At 29.1% G+C, this 24,934-nt stretch overlaps 1 protein-coding gene across 1 annotated transcript; it reads left to right on the top strand.

The window, feature by feature from the left end:
- Positions 1 to 1,984: 1,984 nt before the first annotated feature.
- On the top strand, positions 1,985 to 7,437 carry HSPC300 (haematopoietic stem/progenitor cell protein 300). The gene is made up of 3 exons (XM_014432691.3): positions 1,985 to 2,218; positions 4,736 to 4,818; positions 7,222 to 7,437. The coding sequence occupies exons 1-3, from the start codon at positions 2,098 to 2,100 to the stop codon at positions 7,246 to 7,248; spliced, it is 231 nt and encodes a 76-aa protein (XP_014288177.1). The 5' UTR covers positions 1,985 to 2,097; the 3' UTR covers positions 7,249 to 7,437.
- Positions 7,438 to 24,934: the final 17,497 nt, after the last annotated feature.

The following is a 24,934-nucleotide window of genomic DNA, read 5'->3' as shown; positions in this document are numbered from 1 at the left end:
TATCTTTTGTTTATAATCACAAGTTTCATGAAATTTTCCATCCTCATAAGAATCATTACTTATTTCGGTGATTCTCAAAGAAAGCGTCATTTCCATGGCCATGAAATTTGTTGCGAATGAACGGTCCCAGGCCTCCTGACAAAACAAAATAGAGCTCAAATTACTCTTTTGGCGTTCAAATGCCAATATTTAGTGCAATAGAAAAGAGTTTAGCTGCAAATCTTAAATGGAATGCTTTATGTTTCCGAAAGCAGACAAATGTAACCGAACCGAGGTGACCTACCAATCTGAATTAAAAAAGCCTTGTTCAAAATTCATCATTTATTGAGTGAGAAAGAGAAACAAATTATGAAAAAATGTTATGTTATAAATAATGTTTTCAAACTGATTCAACCTACAATAAACTCTGATATTAAAACCTTGGTGGAAAAAAATATAATCAATTACAATCACACTTACGGATTTTTTTTAACAAATTAATAACTAAATAAATAAACAATAATTATCTCGTTGCCAAAACGTTGAGGAGTAAAATTTGATTGAAGATTTAGGTTTAGTACATGAAAAAGAAAGGTTTAAAAGCAATTTTAGTTTTTAATTAATATTTTTTACTATTATAAACTAAATGTTTTTACTATTATGTGCGCATTTGGCTGTTGGGTGCTCCATTCTACCCTAAATTAGAAATAGAAGAAAATTTTTCTTTAACGGGAATAGCTTATCATGATGCTAATATTTTTCATTGAGAATTTGGATACCATTCCATGATATTTATATAGTTTCAAATAAATCTCAATTAAAATATTGTATATCAATTGAATCCTTGTCCTAGTTCTTATACGTAAAGGTCGCATCCATCGGATTTCAGAAACACTCGGCATTCCATCTAAGATCGGCGGCTAAGTAACTAACAATGATTCCGTGGTGGTATTGAAAATGATTGATGCACGGTAATGAAAGTTTTAAGTTTAAGAGCTTGCTTACCCTAGTTAGATGGGTAGATATCCAAAAATAATAGGACACTATAAATGTCCTTTAATGTAAAGTAAAGCTGTAAAATAAAAACCAAAAATTAATATTTCAATAAAACCATTGCAATGTGGATCAAAAATCATAAGTATAATCACCTGAAAGTAAACCTTTTCCCTTAAAAGCTGTACAGAGAAAATTGCTAGGCGGTACGAATCTGTTTTCTCAGCCAGTGTTCCTTGAATATTAATAAATAATAAATTATTAATAAATGCTGCAGTGAGAAATTTTCCAGCAACAAACTATCTAATAAGTTATTGATCTACCTGCTGCATTTAAAATAATTGTAAATCCATTTCTAAAAGCAGCATACTATGATCTTTTATTTTTATCTGATTTCCTAATAGAACGGACATATTCCGAATTCACAAAGAGAGGTTTTACCAGAATCTGATTTTGTTACTGACGGATTTAGTGATAATTGAGGGTTTTGGACCACAAAAAAAGGAAGGTAGTGATTTGTTTTTTGTTTTTTATGTATATTATAAATAGAAATGAGAACATAAAAAACAAAAAATTGTTAAAAAGATCCAGCCCTAAGATGGAATTCTCCAGAAACACTTTAATTGACATATTTTCGAGAACCATCGATGTGGGACACGGTGTGGCCTAAGCTTAAGTGCCTAGAAAGAAGCTTGCAGTGCTATAACATATGTATTACCCATGTATACATTACAAGTACATCCAACACACATATTTTCTTTTAACAATTATCACATTGAAGGTAGTATGGGTATATTTTATGCATCGTTGGGATCTTATGACGTCACTAATGAAATATCTTGATTTAATCTTAGTAGATAAATATATTACTTTTTTTTATCTATCGTTTTCAGTATTTATATTGTTGTTTATAATTAATAGAATCCAAGTTATTACAGAACAGAAATTATCTCAATTCTTAATTATGTTTAATTCATTTTCATTTTAACCTGGAGCATGTTTCGATAATCGATAGTAATAGATCATTGAATCGCCTGGTCCATTCTGCAATGTTTTCAAAAAAGTTGTTATGTTAGCATTGTTTTATTTTTTAGTTGTTAACTTATATTTTGTTTAAAATAATTAATGGCGGCTGTACATAGAGAAGCCATTCAGAAGCAAATTCAACAAGACTGGGCTAATAGGGAGTATATTGAAGTAATTACTGGAAGTATTAAAAAAATTACTGATTTCTTAAATTCTTTTGGTAAGCCTCTATTGTATTCCTTTTTTTTCTTCCATTAATCTCGTTGGTTATTAATTTCACCTTAGTTTATAAACAAAATATTCCTATACTAAATGGTATTGTGATAGTGCATAAGTTATTTTTTAACTTGAGTATTTGATTAGTTTGATTTTATACTCATATTTGTTTTATTTATATTTTCTATCAATCTTTCAACTGTTTCATCTTTCAATTTTATTAGACTTAGTTGTTTTGATATATGCTTTATGGATGACAGTAACTGTCGAGTGACATAATCTAGCTCATAACTTGTATTTATATAATGTTATTATGATAATAAAATTATTTAACTCACTGGTGAGAGGCAAACAACACCAACAATGTTTGCCTAGATGCTTATGTATTTCCTTTTATTGAAACCTGTTAAAACACAAACTTACCTATCAGACCAAATACAGAGCTCTCTTCTATGTTTCGTATGGTTACCTATAAGTTCAGTATTGGTTAATGTGACTAAAGCTGTTATATAATTCATAAATCAATCATTAGTTTTATTTTTTGCTGTTTTGTTTACGCAAATGTTTGAGTTTTTCTGACATACTAAGTTCTTTGAGTCTGAACTATTTGTTTACTTGACCGTTGCATCTTGTGTTACAAATATTAATGGGTTTCCAAAATAACATTAATGAATTCCTTATTATTTCCTTAATTATTGGTTAATATTTGTTTTCAGGGCCAATGGCGCCAATAGCTCCTTTGTTGTTGTTTTTACACAGCTAACCTACTACCTTCTACATCCCCTAATTCAAAACATGTTAAATTAAAAGCATTGTAAAGTATAATGACTACTAGATATCTTCACACACTTCCAAACTTATATTTACAGGCTCCAGCTCTTCACTCATTGAAGTATAAATTATGATTTTAGGAAGGTTCTATAACTTCACATAACTATGGCTTAAAGCTACAACTAGGGTCCAAGGAAAAGTGTAATCCAAAGTTATTATAATATCAAAATATACACATTTAGGTTTTAATTCTATACATATCTAAATTCTAAGACAAATTTCACATAGCAGATTATTCATTTTACAGTTAATATAGCTGTATGAAATTGTGTTGTCTGAAAAATATGACGGTTAAATTCATATTCTAAATATACAAGTAGTGTAGAGAAGTATTAATTAATTTTATCTGGAACTAAAATATTGTGCGAAGAAAAGACATGACATCATCCTCAGGAATATTCCCACCTTTTTTAAAGCCAATTTAGAAGTATACTTGGGGAATATATAATTACAAATTAATCTGGCTGTATTTCTGAATGAAATATTTTTTTATTTTGAAAACAGAAACTCATGAATTCAGTCAATGGAAATTGTAAATTTATGCCCAGACAAACACTTACAAAATGTTTGTACCCTGTAAATGATAAAGAATGCTTCTGTAGCTGTAACTGACTATAATTTCTCTAGTTTGCATTTAATATTGCCAATTCATATGGAATTGGACACTGTTCTTCATTAATGGTGACTGAAAACTAACTCTGTTGTATATTGTGATGATTGTTGAACAGATAAATTTATGAATCCTACATAACATTTGGATGAATAATACAACATTAATGACTTTTTTTTATTACGGCATATTAAATACCAGATTATATTCCGCTGACCGGACAAAAGTTATCTCTCTCCTAAGAAGTTTATATAATGGCTCTAATAAATCTCAATACATTTGAACAAAATTCTGTGATCAGTTATCATAGATGTGTTGTACATAAATTTTGTAGCATTAGCACAGGTACTGGGAAATTTCAAATGTTTCAAATTTTAGCTTTAAATAGTTTTTTACCTTGACTTAAGATGCAAAAACCTAAAAACTAATGATTTGATCACGGATCCTCAATTATCTACAATTTTTTTTACATTAAATTTCTCTAATCTTGACTAAACCTGAAAAAAAAAAGTATATCTATGATATACTTTTAGTCATATTTATATTCTGTTGCTGCATGCAACTCTTTCGCATCTTTGTTGATTTTGTCTATTCATCTGGTTGTTGGCCGGCCCCCACATGGTCTCTTAACAACTACACTGGAATTCATTATTGTATAGTGGCGTCCTAATGGATTGTCCACTTGTACTGCATATTTTAACTTCCTTGCCATCATATTATGAGATATTGACTAACCAGTCTCTGCAAGCAGTTCACTGTTAGTATTTCTCCTCCAGGCTCTGATCCCAGATCATTTAATTACTAATTACTATCACTTAATAACTAATCTCAGATGACTTCTGATCAATTACAATTATTGTTTGTGTATTTGAAGCTTAATTTTTTTAACAAAAGCAATAAATAACTTATAAAAACATTTATTCAATGTAAATACCTTTAAACTATGTGAATTGTCAAAAGTGCATTCTATTTATTTTAAATAGAATACACATTATTACTGTATTATACTATATATTACTATATGCATAGAATACATATTGTACTTTATATATTTATATTGGTTTTGTAATTTATTTTCAGACATGTCATGCAGGTCACGACTAGCTGTCTTAAATGAGAAATTGACCACTCTTGAAAGACGAATAGAATATTTGGAAGCAAGGGTGAGATTGGCAGTTAATTTATATATCCTTTTGTTAGTTAAATAACTATCTTTAGAATAATTCTGAGATATCTCATGTGTACATCAATTGTCGCACAACAGTTAGGGATTTTTGCAAATGATTTACTTTCTGAATATTATTCTTTAGCACTATTTCTTGACTTCTATTTTTTCTTAAATTTACTGTATTTTCAATTATGATGGGAAGAGTTAAAATAGTTTTTATGATATTTGAATCTGCTCATCATGGCCTTGATTCAACGGACTTGTTGACTGAAGAATATGTACCGCCATCTTGGTTTTGTTTTGAATCACGAATTTATTATGGACAATGAAAATTAGTTAGCTTGCTTTTTGGATAAACAAAACAAATGAACAATATTAAAATGATATATAAAATAAGACATATCAAAAACCCTTTAACATCAAAATATACTATTTACTCAAAAAGAGCATATTACAATATATATATGTAAGTTACAGCCTTAGGCAGCTGTTACTTCGATGAAATTAAGTCTCTCGTTCATTGAAATTTGCTAAATTATAACAAATTTAAATTTGCTTGTTGTCACCACGGCATACATTTTCTTGAAAATAATATGTTATAAATATAAATTTTTGTGGAAGACAATAAGTTTATTTATTAACCGTATCTAATAAAATAAATTATGCATATCTGTTATGGCGGGTAGGGGTTCGAAAGGAACCTTTACTAGTCCAACTGTGAAAAGAAAAGAATAGTCAAATTTTGTTATTTTTGTATTTTTAAATAAGTAAACATAATAAAAAGGAACACAAAATATACAACTAGAAAAAAAAGAAAGCTTAACACTATTATAAAATTAAATTAATTGAACAAAAGATTAAAAAAAAAGTCTTATTTCACCAGTGATTGGTGGGGCCCCGGTTGTGGTTGTTCTGAGTGGATATTCTCGTGGAAGTAGATCGACAAAAAGGACGTCCGCCCGCCTTGTCCTCTTGGAGGATGAGTTGAAGAAGTCCGCCCGCCGTGGCTAAGATGGCCAGAATGCTGGTAACTACGAGTGCGTAGTGAGTAGATAAAGGATACGATATATGTGTGCTGAGAGACGTTAAGAAGTTGTCTGTCTATTTTTCAGTATAAAAACAAAAGAAAAACATATGTCATACAGTCGATCTTCATGTCGCCAAACGATGTGTTGGCCGCAACAGTATCTTTTCTATAAATACCTAATCAAACCTACTCTCAACTTACTCTGTACTTTCAACTAGGGATTTATAACTCATACATATTCTGTCCCATACTATACTTCTGAATTACTTAAAAGTAAGACCTATTAAAAATTTGATCTCTCCCCTCTCGTCTTGCTCAGTTTTTACTACGATGCTTTACAAATTTAGACAGATCTGTAAAACAACAATAATCTGACTAAATAAAAATGTTATTAATTAAAGTATAAGAACTAAATAAAAATATTATTAATGAAAGTTAAAGAATATCAGACACATGAAAAAAGAACAACTTACAAGCAATCAATCCAATTAATAACCAAAAGTTATCAATCGATTATTTCAATATTAACTTCAAAGTAACAATTATAAAATCCATTATGCAGATGAAAATAGGGATCTGTTGAGTGATCATTTCATCACATATGTGGGCATGCCATAAAATATTAAGCAATAGCAATGATAAATCCCCTCAATGTTTGTAAGAATACCGCTAGGTCATGGCCACTTGACTGGAAATGCCAACATTGGCCAATGCTTTCACCAGTACGCTTGCCTCCACATTGGTGACGAACAATGTCGCACTAATAAGTATTTGCCACTGGTGTAAAGTTGTGTTTTCTTATGCTGTTTTGTGAGCTTTTAATTGTTACAAACTCTATACTCCATTTTGTGTGGACACTTTACCTTGGCAATTCATTACAAGATTTGCTTAAATCGTCATTTTCTCCTATAACCTTGATCTATCTTCAAAGATTGCTCTATAGTATTATGTTTGTAGCTATTTGATTTATTTTTGTAATTTCATTTTCTATATATGAGTTTAAATCACATAACTGATTTGATCCTAAAATTCATTTTAGAATAGTGGAATCTCTTCTACCAGGCACATCTCTCCAACTTATACCCCTCCTTACTGAGAATGTTTAATGATCCCTTCCTAAAAGTAAATGAGTATAGAAAAGACCCCTCTGTAATGGATATGGACTGTAAAATTTTCATCACAGACATAAATTAATTTTAATAAATTAATCCCTTACAAAATATTGAAAAATTGAGAAAACCATATTTAATGGTGTTATGTAAATGTGTACATATCTCTTTAATGCATCTGACCTGTGTATTTCAGTTAAGAAGTTTTTCTGTATTAACATTTTCTAACTATTATTTATTGATTTTTTCTGTTGTTTTTCAGGTTACAAAAGGAGAAACATTGACATGAACAGTGGCAACAAGACTATTCAAATAAATAAAAAAAGTCCTACTACTTGTAATTATAATTCCTCTGAATGTGTTTGGAATCATTTATGTATATATTAAAATGAAATGAACCATGTAAAACACTATAATTAATGTCTCTAAATCACACAAGGATTTTCAGTTATAGTAATAAAATGACATTTATACTTTCTCTAATGGGTATTATGTAATGAACCTTTTCTACTGTCTTTTGACGATCTAATAATTTTCAAGGAAATTAAAAAAATATCTTTTTTGTATTTATAACTTTTTTATTATCTAGAGTTATTTCGATCGGTATTCAAACATTTTAAATCTTTCAGTTATTATTGATCTTTATGTTAAGCCAAGCTGCACAATACTTTTTACTTGAAATAGTTGAGGTATCTTTTATAATGACAAAATAAAATTATTGCATTTATTTCTTTTTTATTAAGAATTTCTAATTTTTAGGTTTTACATGAATAAAGATTATCTTTGTTGTAATTTTCAGTACATTAATAAAAATTCTTGAAACATGGGTTTAATCTACTGGTGGCCTTAGGAATTTTTCTAAATTTCAAAAACATATGATCTAAAGTAGGGCCAACTCATCCCCATGAAGAAACCTGGGTATGAGGAAGTATTAGACCTAGTTTTTTTTTTTATGGGTAGTTGCATAAATTGGAATCATGCATATTAGACCTGTGTGCTATCTAAAGTCATTAACAATTCATTAGTAAGCTCAATAAGTACTTTTAATTGAACACCATGTCTTTTGTATGATTATAATATAGTTTCATTTATTAATCCCGTTCAAATGTTTACTTTATATAACTGAAACTTAGGTTTAAATTCATGAATCAGCATTTTTTGGTTTAATCCTGATTTAGTAAAAAAAAAACCATATCACTCTAAATAAAATATTTTAGACCTTAATTGAGCGAAAGATATTATCATTTATGGATTGTACTTGAAAATTAAATGTTGAAACGTTATAGAAATTCTGTGATGTTGAATCTTTGATATGTTACAGCTGATGACTTGCCTAAGGTTATGAAGATTTATTCTTTTTATCTTATATATATATAGTCATGTAGCCAGAATAAACTAGTTTATCTTATAAAACTCACTCTTATATTGCATTAGATTGAATTTTGTAAGAAGCTAATGGCTATTGGGAGGTTATGCGTTGCTATGGTATTCTATTATCCATAATAGGGAACTTAATGAATGATTTAGCCAGTTATGCTGTTGTCATTAATGCAAATCTCTCTAGTTCCTAAGTATAAGGGCCTTTAACAGCTAAAAAAAAAAATTACAGAAATGGTGTAAACAAACAATATACCTTCTATTTTATTTAAAGTAATTTAGTCTTCCTAGATCATCCGTAGCATTTTTAAATTGCATCATGTCAATTAAAAAATCATTTTTATTCTTTTGGGTTAAGATTTGAATAAAGCTGGTGAGTAATTTGATGGAATTTACTATTGGTAGGAAAATTTTAGAATGAGTTGAATGATAATTATTAGTTATTTTAATCAATGAACTATGATGTATTAAGTAACTTTTATGATTTTATATTTATTTATGTTATTTTCTTTTAATCAATGGTCAAATTAACAAATTGTGCATATGATTATGTAAAATACATTCATATTGTTACATATTAAATTTATCTCTATAGGTTTATTTTACAACAGATCATGATTTTGTTCGAATTAATACTTTTTCTTTTTATTTTTTAAATTAAGTTCTCTGTGATTCAGCTTTGCTATAATTTGTATAAATACATCATTTATTGGTTTGAACAACGACTCTCATGCCTTAATGTGATGCCATTAAATGAATTTTTCCATCTAATAATCTTGTAAACCATATAAAAATTAATTACATGGCATAACATTTCTATCTAAGTAAATTTTATAAAAATAAGATTTCTCTGGAATAGTCAACTTTATTTAAGACCAAAAAACAAAAATTGTTACATCACCTTTTTATAAACTTAAATAAAAAGTGAATTGTGTAAATTTGTTTTGTTTTTTCTTTATATCTTATATATTAGCTTGATGGTATTAAAACCATTACAGTAAACTCTTTATTTTATTTAGTACGTTAATCATTATTTAATTTTAAAATCGTCATGTTCTTTCATTGATTCAAAAGCATCAATAGTAAGTAATCAAATATTTTTCATTTATTCTTAGGCAAATTGTTCCTTTAGAGTTATGGTTTTTAATAATATGTTTAAGCTTTGGGACCTTCAAGTAAAACTAGAAGAAAGAAAATAATAAAATTCTGTGATGAAATGAAATCGAAATTTGGCTTGATGGCTTAAACTTGGGATATCTATGTTGGATAATTGTATAAGTGGATGGATAGGTGCAGGTTATTTATTTAGATGAGAGGTTGATTTAGAGATAAAAGCAATCCAGCTGAATATAACTGGAAAAGGGTAAGGATATTTGTCAAAAACATCTGTGACGCCAGAACTGAGGGTGCTCGGAATTTACTGTCACCCAATACTTAATGAAGGAGGTCAGAATATCACGCAGTTATCACCTTTCTCTAACCTTTGGCTGCACCTCTCAATATTTTCTATATCCCAGCTCTTATAAACATACCACTGTGAAAAATTCGAGAACTTTTCATCCTGCATATAACACTGGCAGCACATACATATGTACATTATTTTGATGTATATTATTTCAGTCATATTTCATGATTAATTTTGTTACTTTGTCACATTTCATTTGAAAATGTGAAGATAAGAATAATTTTCCAATTAAAAAAAAACAGCAACTTCTAGTTGAAATTAACTAACAATGCTAATTGAATTATATTCATTCATGATGGAATTGTTAAAAAAAAACAAAAATAAGTATAGCCCGTTAAAACTTGTTACTTATGTGGCAGGAACCTAAAACTGCCTTACACTTCATAACAGACTGTTCTATGCATCTCATAGATACCTACAGGGTTCAGGTAGATATCAAGAACATAAGGCTTCCTCCATTGAATAGTGAGATTTTTGGATTTAATGAAAAGAAGTAAGAATTACAAGACTGAGGAACAATACTTGGTCACTACAAAAGGTTTTTTGCATAAAATAAGTTTTATTTAAATTTCAGTTTAAAATCCACACATTAAAATTGTTCTTAAAAATATAGGCCATCGTTGTTAAATGCATTAACATATTTTTCAGCCAGAACTTAATTGTGATCCCGTTCCTTTGTTTTGAGGAGAAAGACTTTTTGTCCTGATTTGACATGCTTGTTTTTGAAGCATCATTAACAGAAAAAGACCCTAGGCTCACAGTATAATGTAAGGTTTGATGTTGAAACCTTTCATAATTTAGAATTTTCCTTTGAATTAGTGTGAACGATATATTAATATTACTTAAGTTAAAATAGCTTGGCTATGTCATGAGTATAAGCAGGAGTGCCTAGTAGATATATAAATGTCCCTGATGGTGTGTGCCTATATGATTGGCAAAAGGACATATGTAGGGATGGAGTGGACCAGATCTTAGATACCTGAGGATCTGTGTTACCCTTTTAGGAGGCAGAAAGAAATAGTTTACAGCTATTTTAAGGGCAACTTTATGCACCTGTTGTGCCATTAAAAGAAGAAAGGTGAACAATAGGTAGGATAACTATAACTCCATATACTGTTTCGAGTTGTTTATGGTAATGCATCAATTGCCCTGCCATCTGGAACCAGTTCAAAATGGAAAATAATCTCATAATACAAAACCAAACACAAATATTATTTATTTATTTTTTTTAAATTTTGTTCTCAGAAACAAACCACCTCAACAAAAATGCCAGCCATGTTATAATGCAACACATTTTCACCTTCTGCTATCTTCACTTGTAGTCTTTGTTTCCTATAGTGCCTCAGAAGACAATTAGCAATTTTTTCTACTAATACTTTTATACTTTTCACAAAATGTTATGTTAAATTTAAAAATAATTAAAAAAAATAAATTTTTAAAAAGTAATGTAAGGCAGAGATAATTGCTGTATACATTTAAATAATGGATTAGTCAAAGTAAATAAACTTTACTTCAGAGTCAATTAAATATTAAAATAGAGAGTTTAATCTCAGCAATTAATTAATGCACTAAGATTTTTGTAACAACTTAGTAGATTTCCTTTGGATACTCTAGGTGTCTGTAACCTTTAAATTTTATTATTTTCCAAATGTTGAATATAGTTAATATTATCAATTTTTGTTACATTGTACTATAATTTGATACTCTTGAGCAATAATAAAATTAAACCTGCATTACCAAAATGAAAACAAATTAACACTCCTGAATGAATTGAATAACTAATGTGATCTACATATTTTTTAATGTTATCAGAGAGTTGGTAAGTTTTAATTGTTTTACATAATTAATATTATTTCTAAGTATGGAAAAATGATATTTTTTTTTATAGCAGATTGCATTTTTTAAATAACAAAAGTAGCTGTTACTGATAAAACAATTTATATAAGAAGTACTTTATGAAAAAATTGATCAGTGTCAATCATCCTGATAATCATTTACAAGATACATACAACTTATCAAGAAGGTTCTAAAATTTCCCGACAATGTTGACTGGATCTACTAACTTACCTGAGGTTCGAAAAATTCTGTGAAATTCGTCCTTCTCCTATACAGTTGTGGAAAACTGACCTCTTTTAGTGTATATGAGCAATTTTTGTATACCAACCACTTTGGATAATATTTGCTGTTTTATGAAGCAGGTTCTTCAATTTCTCAACTATTAAAGTTGAAAAATTATTGGGAAGGATGACACCTTATCCTCTCATAATGACATCCCTGATCTTGGCTGGTGAGTAAGTTATGGAAACATCCTTATTGGTACATACTTAAATAGAAGGGTATACAAATAAGTTATTATGAAGAATTAGTAAATTTGGTATGGAATCTTTCTTCAATAATGTTCCAATAGAAAGTTTAATTACAATACTGGAGGATAGTTAGAGTGAAATAAAACTCTTTACCAGTATACAAATTAAAGCATATGCATGGATGTTATTAAATTATATATTTAATTTTTTTTTTCAATTTGATGACAACCTATTCAGCAAAAATGGAAGCAGTACTTTCAATTAATTTGACAGGTATGGTTATTAACAAATTATTAACCGGTATAATGAGTGATTCAGAAATAAATCCCAAAATATGCTTGAAATATGTTTATATACTATGTATAACAGAAAAAGATTATACATTTTATTTAATGGTTAGAGTAAAAAATTACAAAATAAACAGAGGATAATAACTCAATAAGATTTTCGGATGTGAAAATGAGAATTAGTCTATTAAATAAACTGAGAAAGATAAGGCCAGTAATATTATTTTGAATTATTTAACGTATTGTGAAAACAATTTCTGTGATTAGTTATTTATTTTAAAGTGGTAATAAACGCTTCAGTTTTTTATCATTGACAAATTTCTAAATTAATTAATATAGCTCCTCAATGAATTCTACTTAGCAGCTTACCACTAGAAGTATCTCGTTGTTGGTTACTTTGGCTGTTCAGAGATAGCGCTGGGCTGCAAACAAGGTTGTACTCACACCAGTTTTCAATCATTTACCACTCACGTTTATTTCAGAAAATTTATTAAAATCTGGAAAATTCATATTTAGTATGTTTTTATTATGATTTGGTGAAATTTACAACTTTATTAATTTAAAAAAGTATATAAGTAAATGTGATGTGATTACGGTATGATGACATAGTGTAGACTTGTAGAAGATCCACCTATTAATACAACTACAATAACATTCTTTAATTGGTTAGGGAGAATCATAGAAGAACAGATATCTGGTTCGAGCCAAATCAGCAACATATGGAACAAAGGCTCTTACAGGTGGTTTTATTTGTTACAAAGAAAGAAGCATTGAAGATTGGATTCATTAAAAGAAGTTCTATTCATTAAGTCCAAATAGGCTTATTATGGTCTTGTAAATGAGCCTTATTTAATTGATTGGAAGCTTAAACCGTTAGTTTAGTAATTATTTTAATTGTAGGAATCGTCGAGCAGTTTCCTTGGTTGCAGTTTTGTCAGGGAGTTTTGAAGGATATTGTAAGGGAATTATTTAAGGATATTGTAGGATAGGAAGTCATAGGTTTAAGAGAGGAGTCATTAATGTGGTCGATGTAATATAATAAGGTGATGTTTCGATCCGATCTAGGGGGTCGACGAATGCAAATATTATTCATTCACAAATTTATTTACAGCAATTCCTTATTTACGATTTTCGTATGGAATGCCATTTTTAATCTCTTCGAGAAAAATATATTACATTAATCCCAAACACGGGTAATTATTTTAAACTTCCAAGTTAAATTAAATATGTTTAAATTTTTTTTTAAAAAAGTAAACAATTTTTGATATATTTTAAATTAAAATTTTTTTAAAAATATATTTTCAAATTTTTGATATAACTGACCAAAAATTGGCAATACATACAAACCGTCTCAAAAATTAAGAGGTGTCTATGTTTTAGAGTATTGAAATGATAAATATCCAAAAATGGGATGTAATTTATTATTATTTTTTTTCCGGAAGAAATATCCCTTTTTTTTATTACTTCTTTATTTTACTGTTGGAAGAAGATAGTTGACCGTATGAAGTAGATTTTAGGAGGATAGTCCAGGTGGCGGTTAATGAAGGCATAAAAATAGTAAAAGAAAACTATGGTAAAAGGCGAGAACGACTGAGTTGTTTTCTGTGTTCCAATCTGACAGCCCAGACGAAACCCTGCGAATTGGGGCGAAACTTTGGTATACCATAAATAGTTTTCTTTTACTATTTTGACACCTTTATTGACCGCCACCCGGTCTATCCTCTTTCGATTGTTTATTTCACCTTCACATTTGAACACCGTTTCAGGCTGAAATAAGACAGAGAAGATAGACATCGAAAATTGGCTTTTCGAGACAGCGATGAGGATTTCATGTGACTATAGAAAAATGTAAGACAATGTTGATCCTATATTGAAAATAAAATATGCAGGCAGTTGAAAGTTGAAAATGTAAAATATATACACCGAATGTAGGCTCTTCCAAAAAAAAAAAAATTGCATTCATAGCCTCGAGCCTCATACAGACACAATACAATAAAATACAATGGGATCTTCCTAGGAAGAACGGACAGGAATACTGAAGGTAAAGCAAACTCCTTAAATACCTGCCTTACTTCTCCCATGACCTTCTAACGACCGTGTAAACAAATATCTCAATACAAAGCCTATTAGCCCAACTGTCTGCTATTGTAGGTAGTCTATTCTACTCGCTGGTCGGTCGTTTTTGGTTTATTCAAAATTTCCAACAATAAAAGAGTCAGGTTCCTGAGTATTCAATAACTAACTGCTTATGTTTCGGAATGTGAACCAAGCGTAGTAAAAACTTAGAATAGTGATAAATTAAAAAACTGCTTTGTTCCAAACAGTAATGTATCGATAAATACATATACATAACGCTAAGAATTTATTTTCATTTTTTAGTGAGTTAAAGAGCATAAAAGTGAAGAAAAATGCACATCAGTTCATACTGTTTTACAACAAACTTTTCATATTTTAATTTATTTATTTAATACCAGATCGGGCTGGGTCCTGTTTTAAAATGAAAGCTAATAGTATTAGTTCAAAATACAAGTATAGAAACAAAATGGTAATTACATTAAAACTTTTCATAATAGGGAGGACTATTAATGATATTACAGGAGTTAAAAAGTACTGAAGTACAAGTTACTATTGTACAAGTCAGTGTAATTGTATTAAGTTAAATCGACAAGACTAATAGAATTAGTTTGTACTTTATTATGAAACAGGGCCCAAGTGGGCCTTACATGGATAAATTAAGAGGTACGTTTTTTTTTATTTTGATTTTGGGAGAGGGGGTGTAGTCTCATACAAAAGACATCCTAAACTATGTACAACGTTATAAAGAAAATTGAAGTTATTAGATTTAATAATCAAAAACAATGATATTTATGAAATTAACAAAATAAATAATTCACTCCTAATGGACAAAAAACAAAGTTAATTTAAGGAAAAAATGAAGAGAAAAAAAAAAAAAATTTTAAAGTTACAATTACAGAACTGATAAATAAATTGCTCATAACAGGATGTCCTGCAGCAGCCTGGGCATTAGTAAACTTTCCATAATTTATAACATAACTTTACGATAGTGATAGTAATATAAATCTAGCAATGACAATTAAGATGGAACCAAATAAATAAGCTTAGATGAATCCCTTAAATATCTTCCGCGCGAAGTGATTTAGAGAGCTTATAGTACAAGCGTACAGTACAAAAAAAGTCAGTTATTTCACCCAGATTTTTTTTTTACTTTAATAAAAACTGTATAATTACTGGTCAAATACCATATTATATATAATTACAAGACAAAATTTATGAGTGTGCTAAGTATAGTTAGGGGGAACAAAAAATGGCAGCTGTCATAAAAATTAGAAAAAAAAAATGTATCCGGAGCTCCCTATCTTTAAAAATATCAACGCACAAAAAAAAAAAAAAAAAAAAAAAGATAAACTCTAATAGAGTTTACGTTTATATTCAATAGTTTTCTAAAAAGTAATATTTTATAACGAAAAATCAGTAGTTAGTGAATTTATTTTGGGAAAATTATATCTCAGGAATCATTAGACGAACAGATGTCTACTACCACTCATATTAAAACGGATGGACTATAAAGTAGTTTATGACGTTTATCTTGGCAGACTCATTAATTTTGACTATACATAGGTATCATTAAGTTAATCGAAAATTGGGGTGAAATGACCAACTTTTTTTTCTCCTGTTCGGCTCTTGGACTACTATGACATTGGAAAAAAATCAGTGGCGTGTTGATACCCAATCATCATATTTTGATTGAAGACTTTTAAGTTTGCTGTACAAAAATGTTTAACACATTTTTGGTTCTGAGACCATTCTTTATTACAACTAACAGTGGAAGATGGTTAATTATTTAAAATAAACAAAAAATAAATGCGAAAGTTAGATTATTTCAATTATCCAAAACTTCATTTCTTTTTTCCTTTATTTAATTATAAAATTCATTCATATTTTATATTTATCCATTGTTGATTATTACAAAAATGAGAGATGGTTAAGTATTTCAAATTAAAAAAATTATAGGTAATTTAAAGGAATTCTTTTCTAAATTTGGCATTCATGACCTGTCAGATTATTTGATTCACAATAATATATAGCCAATATTCAATACCATTTGATTATAAATTAATATGGCAGGTTTAAGCAAACTCGTTCGATCCGTTTTCGATTAAATAGTAAAAATCAATAGTATGAAGTGGCTTTGTTAGGAAGTCGATTTCAGCGAAAACGTTACTCTAACATTCTTTATATACTTAAATCTGTAATTAAAGTTTCGTACAATTTTTCGTTTTTTTAGAAGATCTTTTCACAGACACACAAACAATTTAGCATATGTTTAATGGGAATCGTTTTTCAGCATAGTAGAATAACAATAATAATAAAAACAAATTAAATCATTTTTAGGATGTTTTTCTGTTTTTAATCATATCTGATTTTAATTGGTCAAATGAGCTCTCATTACATATTCATTTTTCATTTTTATGAGCTATTTCTAAGTAAATGAATATGAATATAATCATATTGTAGAGGGATAGTCCGGGTGGCGGTCAATAAAGGTATCAAAATAGTAAAAGAAAACTATTTATTGTTAACAAACGTTTCGCCCCACTTTGCAGGGCTTCTTCAGTGCTGTCAGATTTAAACAGAGAGGACGACTGAGAACAGAGAAACAGACTAAAAACAGAGAGGACGACTAAGAACAGAGAAACAGACTAAAAACAGAGAGGACGACTAAGAACAAAGAAACAGACTAAAAACAGAGAGGACTCTGTTTCAAACTGACAGCCCTGTCGAAGTAAAGTGGGGCGAAACGTTGGTTAACAATAAATAGTTTTCTTTTACTATTTTGATACCTTTATTGACCGTCACCCGGACTATCTTCCTACAATCTACTTCATATAGTCAACTATATTCTCCCAATACGAATATAATTATAATTTATTTAAATGAATTCTTTATCTCATAAAGGTTAACCTAACTTCTGCAATTTTGGGATTTTTTATTTTATTTTCGCTGTGTCATATAGTTTATCTTTTAATGATATTGTTAAATGTTTAACCTTATCCGCGTATTTTTTTTTTTTTTTTTTTTTTTTAAATGGATTTTGATAAGTGCATCATATTTTAAGCCACTTTTTAGGGTTTGATGTAAATCGCGAAAAAACGTGAATAACATTTTAATATTTTTGACGATTTGTGCCCAAATAAGACTGAAAATTGAAACAAAAAACAACATTGTATACAAATTTAATTTATTTTCATCATAATGTAAGCATTTCTTAATTAAAGCTACTTCGTCATTTCAACAATTTTAGACTCATCGGTCGAGGAAACTTTTTTTTTTTTTATTGGAAATTGGATCCCAAAACTTTTTTTTTTATATGTTTTCGCAATGTCTATACACAAATCTTAAAAAGTAGTGAACGATCGTTTGTTTTTTCGCGGTTTACGCCATCAAGAAGCGTCGGATTGGAAAGGGCCTACATGAATTTGTCTTATAATATGATCCACTATCAGAATTCGTAAAAAAAGTACCCCGTTTCGTTTGAAATTCAATAATTAGGTGCGATGGAGGAGATGATAAATTTATCAATTCTCAAAATATAGACCACATGCCGCTGTTATGGTCCATCAAAGATAAAATAAAAATAAAAAAATTATAAGGGATGTGTATGCTATTGGGAAAATAAGTTTTTTTATGACCTCATTGTGGGTATATTGTTTATGTATAAAATAAAATTAATGAAAAGAATAAATGAAATGGAAGATAATGAGAGAAATGGATCCTGCAACTATTTAAAAGTATTTAAAGGATGTTTTTAAATTAAAATTGTGTGAATTTTCCTGGAAAATCGTTGTAAAACGCTAAAAATCAAACTTACCTTTTTATCTCCTCAAGTGAAAAAAAACTAGGTCCATGTGGAGAATTTTCTGTCATGGCTAAAGTTCCCTAGCAAAGATTGGAAAACTAGGAAACAGGGAATTTATTGGAAGAAACTCTGCACAAGTAACTTTTACAAAACTCTTTATTTGTTCTGAAGCCTTATATTTTATAATTAAAACTCAAATGTATACAACTGGAGGAGTGTTCACGATTATTTCAGCTGCCCAAATGCTTATTTGAGACTTGGTCCTTTATTAGATTCAGCTACAATATATGTAAATAACTCTTGTGAGCAAGACCTGAAAATACGTATTGGATATTATTGTTTTTCTTTTTTTATCTTTATTACCAGATCAGCCTAGTCGGACTTACATATCTATCAACGATTTGTTAATTTTTTTTTAACATTTGATAATTTGGGTTTATAGTCTCGAACAAAAGACTCCCTTAACTATTAACAATGCTTTAATTATTGAATAATTATAGACTATAAAAAATAAGAATAATAATATTTATGTAATTAAGAATGAAAGTGAAAATAACAAACAAAAACATATTATATTTGTAGATTTTTTTTTAATATTAATTTGTCGAAATTTATACGTATATTAAATAAAAAATACATCTAGTAAATGTGATGTGAGTTCTGTTAAAATGGCAGAATACAGACTCTTGAAGAATTAACCCATTGGTAGAACTATAATGACAATTTTAGAGAAGAAGGTTTCGCGGCCATCTTCTTTTCCGACGTCTAGGAGGATTATCAGGGTTAGAAAGGAGTAGATTTGGGTCTTTATGGAGTTTATCATGGAACTATTAATATCTTGTTCTGGCTAAATCGGAATCATATGGAACATTGAGGTCCTAATGGATGATTTTATTTGTGACAAAGTAAGGAGTTTTAAGGATTTTGGATTGGGTACGAGAGGAATTCGGTGATTTTATTAGAGCCTCGAAGCTTCAATTAGGCCTTATTATGGTTATGTAAATGATTATTTCGTAATTAATCGAAAAATTTGAACTTTTGTCTGATAAGAGTTGTAATGGTCGCAATCGACGAGCAGGTTCATTCTTGTACGATAATTTCAAGTTAGTTGTTTGTTGTTATCAAAGGCCACTGCAGGGCACGAGGCCAATTTGTAGAACCAATAAAATAAATAATTGTCTTATACTAAAAAAAAATAATTGAAGAAAAATAAAGAGAACAAAAAATACAGATTGCTTTATATTAGGGTTAAATAGTTTTTATAATTAATTTTTCGAATCGTCGATAAGACTGAACAAAAAAATATTTAATAAATTAGGGAGTTTGCCATAAAAATAAATAAATAATAATATTTGGTCTTTTAGGCGCATAAGAAAAATATATATAATGGGAAATATGAGGAGATAGTTGAATGTGGATGATATATATGAGGAGAAAGAAGATGGTTGGAGGTGTTTTCGGCGTTTCGGCCAGAATTTCTACTCTCCTTCAGGGCTAAGCAACAGCAAACAAGATAACAACCAGTGAATACATTGACTTACATATCACATCAGTTAAATTATTATTATTAAATTAAATTATTCATATTTCTTTGTTTCTTTGCATTATATAACGTTATGTTTTTATTTCATTAATTATGCTATTTTACTTACATGTTTAACTGCTTACATATTTATACGTTTTATTTCCCACTGCCTTCATTACTTTATTTATATATATATATATATATTCATTATGTACAATTATTTACATTAATCATTCTATATAACGTTTATTCACTCGTTATCTTGTTTTTGTTCTTAGCCCTGATGAAGGATAGTAATTCTGACCAAAACGCACTAATAAATCCCTTTTTTTAAACTTATTTGTGTTATTCTCTCCGAACCTCCAACTTTCTTATTCTTATATATTTAATGGGAAGTTACAGAAAACGGATTCTTTTACATAGGAGATGTAAACACATTAAAAAACTGGATGCATTTCGACAAATACTATTTTAAAGTAACCTGAAATAAAAAAATCGAAGACATTGAACTTTGATCGCCCTTTGTTCTGAATACTTGATATTTTCAAGCATCTTCTTGAGCCGGTTGTCCTCTTAAGCTGACTCAGGGTTGACAGATGGGGTATTGATTCCGGGTTACAGAAAAAGTTATACGGTCGTGGCGGGCTGACATGTGCATATATAATATTTCACAGACCACATGGCCACGCTAGTAAAATCCGATACCCAGGACTACAGGACTTTTTCCTTCACCATCTGTCTTACTATCCAAAACTTTTCACCTGTAATAAACAAAAATCTTGAATAATATTTTTTTCTTTGATTATTTGAGATGTAATATTTGAAACTAAATTAAAAAAAAAAAAATTATGTGGTGTGTCTATCATATTTTTATTTACCACCCTACATTGATTTGAAACCCACGTTTAAAATTGGAAGTCTTTATTATTCAATATGGCAAAACTTCTCCTTACTATATTTATATTTCTTGGTTAGCTAAAAAACTGTTATTACTAAAAACTCCACTTTCATAAAATCACGAGAACCCTTATTTTATCCATTATTTGGAGAGAAATGCTTTATTTGTTCAACATTGCTGCCCAACGCAGAGCATACATATCAATTTACTATTAAATATAACGCTAATATATAGTATTTAACAAAAATATTATTTTTTTTTCCATAATTATTAAATATAAACTATAGACATTGTTTCAATTTTTCTTCTTTTTCCTTTCTTTTTTAAAACTAAATCATATTACATTTTTATTTTTATTGATTTACCTACTGTTCTTTTGTCAATTTTTCCCCTTTTCTTTCTCTTTGTTTTGTTCTCAACCATATCTATTCTCTTCTCTCATATCTCTTTCCCAGCGATTCGTAACATATATCTAATTTATTATAACTTTAATGGAGGCAGATAATCCGGCTGGCGGTCAATAAAGGTATCAAAATAGTAAAAGAAAACTATTTATTGTTAGCCAACGTTTCGCCCCACTTTGAAGGGCTTCGTCAGGGCCAATAAGAATATTGTTTAGTTAGTAATACTCGACCGCCAGATTTTTATTCAAGTACCCACTTTTTGAGTCTGAGTGGACCCTGGAGGGCTCCAAAACCCACAGGGCTGACTCACGGCTACAGTAAATCAAAAAATAATTATCTATCACAGCCGGAGTTAGTCGGATTCTTGGAGTTAGCAGCACAGTGCCTTACCAATGAGCTACCCACTCCTACCAAATAAATTAATTAGTTAAAATTGAATAGATAAGTTAAAAACAAAGCAAAAACAAACATAGCTGATCATCATACTCTCAAAACAAATAAAAAAATTTCACATTTTATATTTATCTATTGCTTATTACTGTGAATACTGAGAGACGATTAATTATTTGAAATAAACAAAATTACTTTAGATAAAGGTTTTTCCAAAATTCATCATTTAAGCCCTATCAGACTATTTCAATAAGATAAATACCTGGTCGATATTAAAGCTCACTTAATTGTACAATCATTTGAAAATTGTTACAAAAATTGCTAGAGTAATTTTAGGAAAACATTAAAATCGATGACATAAATCTAGCATTTCCGAAAAGTCGATTTTAGCGAAAAATTTGATGATATCCCAGGCACATACCTGCTTTAAATATGTAATTTCAGTTTTGTAAAGTTCTTCGTTTCAGAGCTGGGCTATGTGTATGTTACTCACACAAACACATTTTGCGCGACTTGTGTGGTTTGGGCTCAAGAGATCTTAAAAGGCGTATTTTGTTTGGAAACCGTGATTCAAAAAATTTAAGGCCACTATACTTCTTACTGTATATTTCATATTTAGGTAAGTGAAAACAAAAATACATCGACGGGTTTTAGCAGGCATAGAGTAGGAACATAACCTGTCCGCTTTGGCAACGAATCTCAGAATTCAAGGGTCAAGGGCTTCTTAGTATCATTATTTATTTATTTCACAGTTCTGGAATTTAATATATAAATGTACGGTATAATAAATCAACGGTGTATAGTCGGTTTCATATATATGAAAATTTCCTGACAGAGCTGTAGATGTCAGGCAGGACTTTAGTAATTCAAGATCAAGGCCAAGATCATCTGCACCTTCCTCTGTGCTATTTTAAGATCAATGAAGATAAGATAATCGAAGTTACAATTGCTTCCTAACGCTCACTTACCTAAAGATGGAATATACTGTAAAGCGAAATTTCCAATTTGATTCATCGGCTGAACTAAAATTTTTAGGTCCACTGAGTCCGAATAACCAAGTCTCGCCATATGGTGTCTATGTGTGTGTAAACAGTCTAGCACAAAAACGAGACTGACATTACATATTTCAGACTAGTATATTCTTGGGATGCTACAGCAACTATTCCGATGAAATCATCTTACCGAAAGTGTCACTAAATATAATCGATTGTACACATTTTTTTCGATTTTATCAAACGATTTTGATTAAACTCAATATATTAACGTACAATGGATTGATCTTTTATTTCAGCTAGGTATTATCCTCATTGAAATTGTTTCACAGGGATTTATTATTATTATTATATGGGCGACAGACCATGGAAGTCCTCGCGTATTTCCAAACACATCGCGCGTTTTTGACGAGGTTTTTTCACGGTTCGTAGGTTCGTCACTCCCACGCTTATTTTTTTGTGATTGCCACCCATTGGCTAATGGGCCTCACAAAGGCCCGGAGGGGGGGGGGCTGTGAGTGAGTTTTGTATAATTTATTATGCTTGTGAAAATCCCGAATGGGGGGACTCGAACTCGCAACCTTTGGGTTGGTAGAAAGGGGCAAAAAAATTTTTAATGTCTTTTATCTTCGTAAGAGTAGTAGTTTTAGAGCAACTATAAATAGGTTTAGAACTATAAATCAATTTATTTTAGCAAATATCATGAAAACTACTACTCCTACAAAGATATAGGAAGATACGTCACTAAAAATTTTTTAGTCCATCAAACCAGATTTAATTTGAGTCCTAATAGACATCTGTACGTCGAATGTTTTTTGTGATATAGATTTCACAAAATAAATTCACTTACTACTGATCATTCAGTACATTTTTATGAAATGTAGCTTTTTAAAAAAAAAATCTCGAGAACTATTGAACGTAGATAGCTCTATTAGGGTTCTTCGTTTAGCAAATTTACTCTACTTTAAATGATGTTTACTTAGCTTTTCTAGTGTTGTTGGTAGTTTTAAAGATATAGAGCTCCCAATGAAAAATTAATGTTTTTTAACGTTTTGAAACAGCCGTCATTTTTATTCCCACTACCTATATATACTTGGCAGACCCATCAATTTCGACTAGTAATTATACATAGCTTTCATCAAAGTAATAAAAAATTGAGGTAAAATTACTGCCTTTTTTTTCCTCGTACTATAATATTTATATATAAAGTAATTAAAAAAAGATAAAAATAATAATACCATCAGATTTCAACTTCTACCATCATACCTCATTACTTGTTTAGTTAGTGGATTGGTATTCTCGGGTAAATCAAATGAAGAAAGGATTATCAATTACATCTAAGATTAATTATCTGGAATTTGTCCTATTATTAAATTACCAAACGTAAATATAGATTCTGATTTGCCAAACTTTTTCCTCCAACAAATTATTGTAGAGTATATAATTTAATTAAAGAGGAAATAGCACAGTTAGTTATGGCTAGATAACTAAAGCTAGATAGTTTTCAAGTTAAATATGTATTTATTAAACCATTTCTAATTCTTCATACAAAATCCTATTTTTATTTTAATATAAATTTTGAGAAATAAAACTTTTTTATAATCTTCTTAGGAAAATATTATAGTTTCACTTTTTCTAGTCAATTTTATTTCATATTACATATTCAAATAATAAAACTAATATGAATGGCCTAAGTAAATCGAATTAATGGGAAAATGAATAAATAAATAAATTTCAATTTGATTACAGTTACTTCATTAAGCTCTATACTTTAAATGAATTTGACTATTAGATTTATTTAATTTGTTATTTTGTCGGGTTCGTTGTTTTGACTTCCACCTTTTATTTCATTGGGGCATCAATTCATAAATTTACTGAGTTTATTTTAACGCTATTTTTATTAGATCCCTTAGTCTCATTGTGCAATATTTCAATATTTTTTATGAAGTTTCAGTTTATTATTAGTTCATCAAGAGATTTTAAGTTATTTTGTATTTTTATTTATTTATTTTCTGTAATATTATTTATATTATATATAAAGCTAAATATTGTCAGAAGAATTATAGTCCAAGAAAATGATTTTCAACTCTACTCTTTCATTTTCATTTACCACATGAGCTTCAATGCTCTGAGAAATTACACCAGCAATCAGTTTTACTAAATAACATGATGTATGTTTTACCAAGAAATCGTATAAAAGTTTTTAATAATTTAAAAGTCAATATTAAAAAAAAATTATTTTTTTGTTATTTTCATTATATATATGACAGAAGCAAATAAATAAATACGTTTCTTAAAATATTATAGCCGCACAAAAAGATTTTCCATTTTTTTCATTTATAATTGGAAAAGATGGTGAAGGACTTATTTTATAAATAAATAAATATTAAAAAATATTAGAAAATATATATTAAAAAAATATTATAAATTATTTATTCATACCGACGTTTCTA

Source organism: Halyomorpha halys, unplaced genomic scaffold, assembly GCF_000696795.3.
Source record: "Halyomorpha halys isolate HHAL.00 unplaced genomic scaffold, Hhal_1.1 Scaffold1101.1, whole genome shotgun sequence".
NCBI lineage: Eukaryota > Metazoa > Arthropoda > Insecta > Hemiptera > Pentatomidae > Halyomorpha > Halyomorpha halys.
The sequence above is the reverse complement of the archived record's forward strand: the minus strand, read 5'-3'. Positions and strand labels throughout refer to the sequence as shown.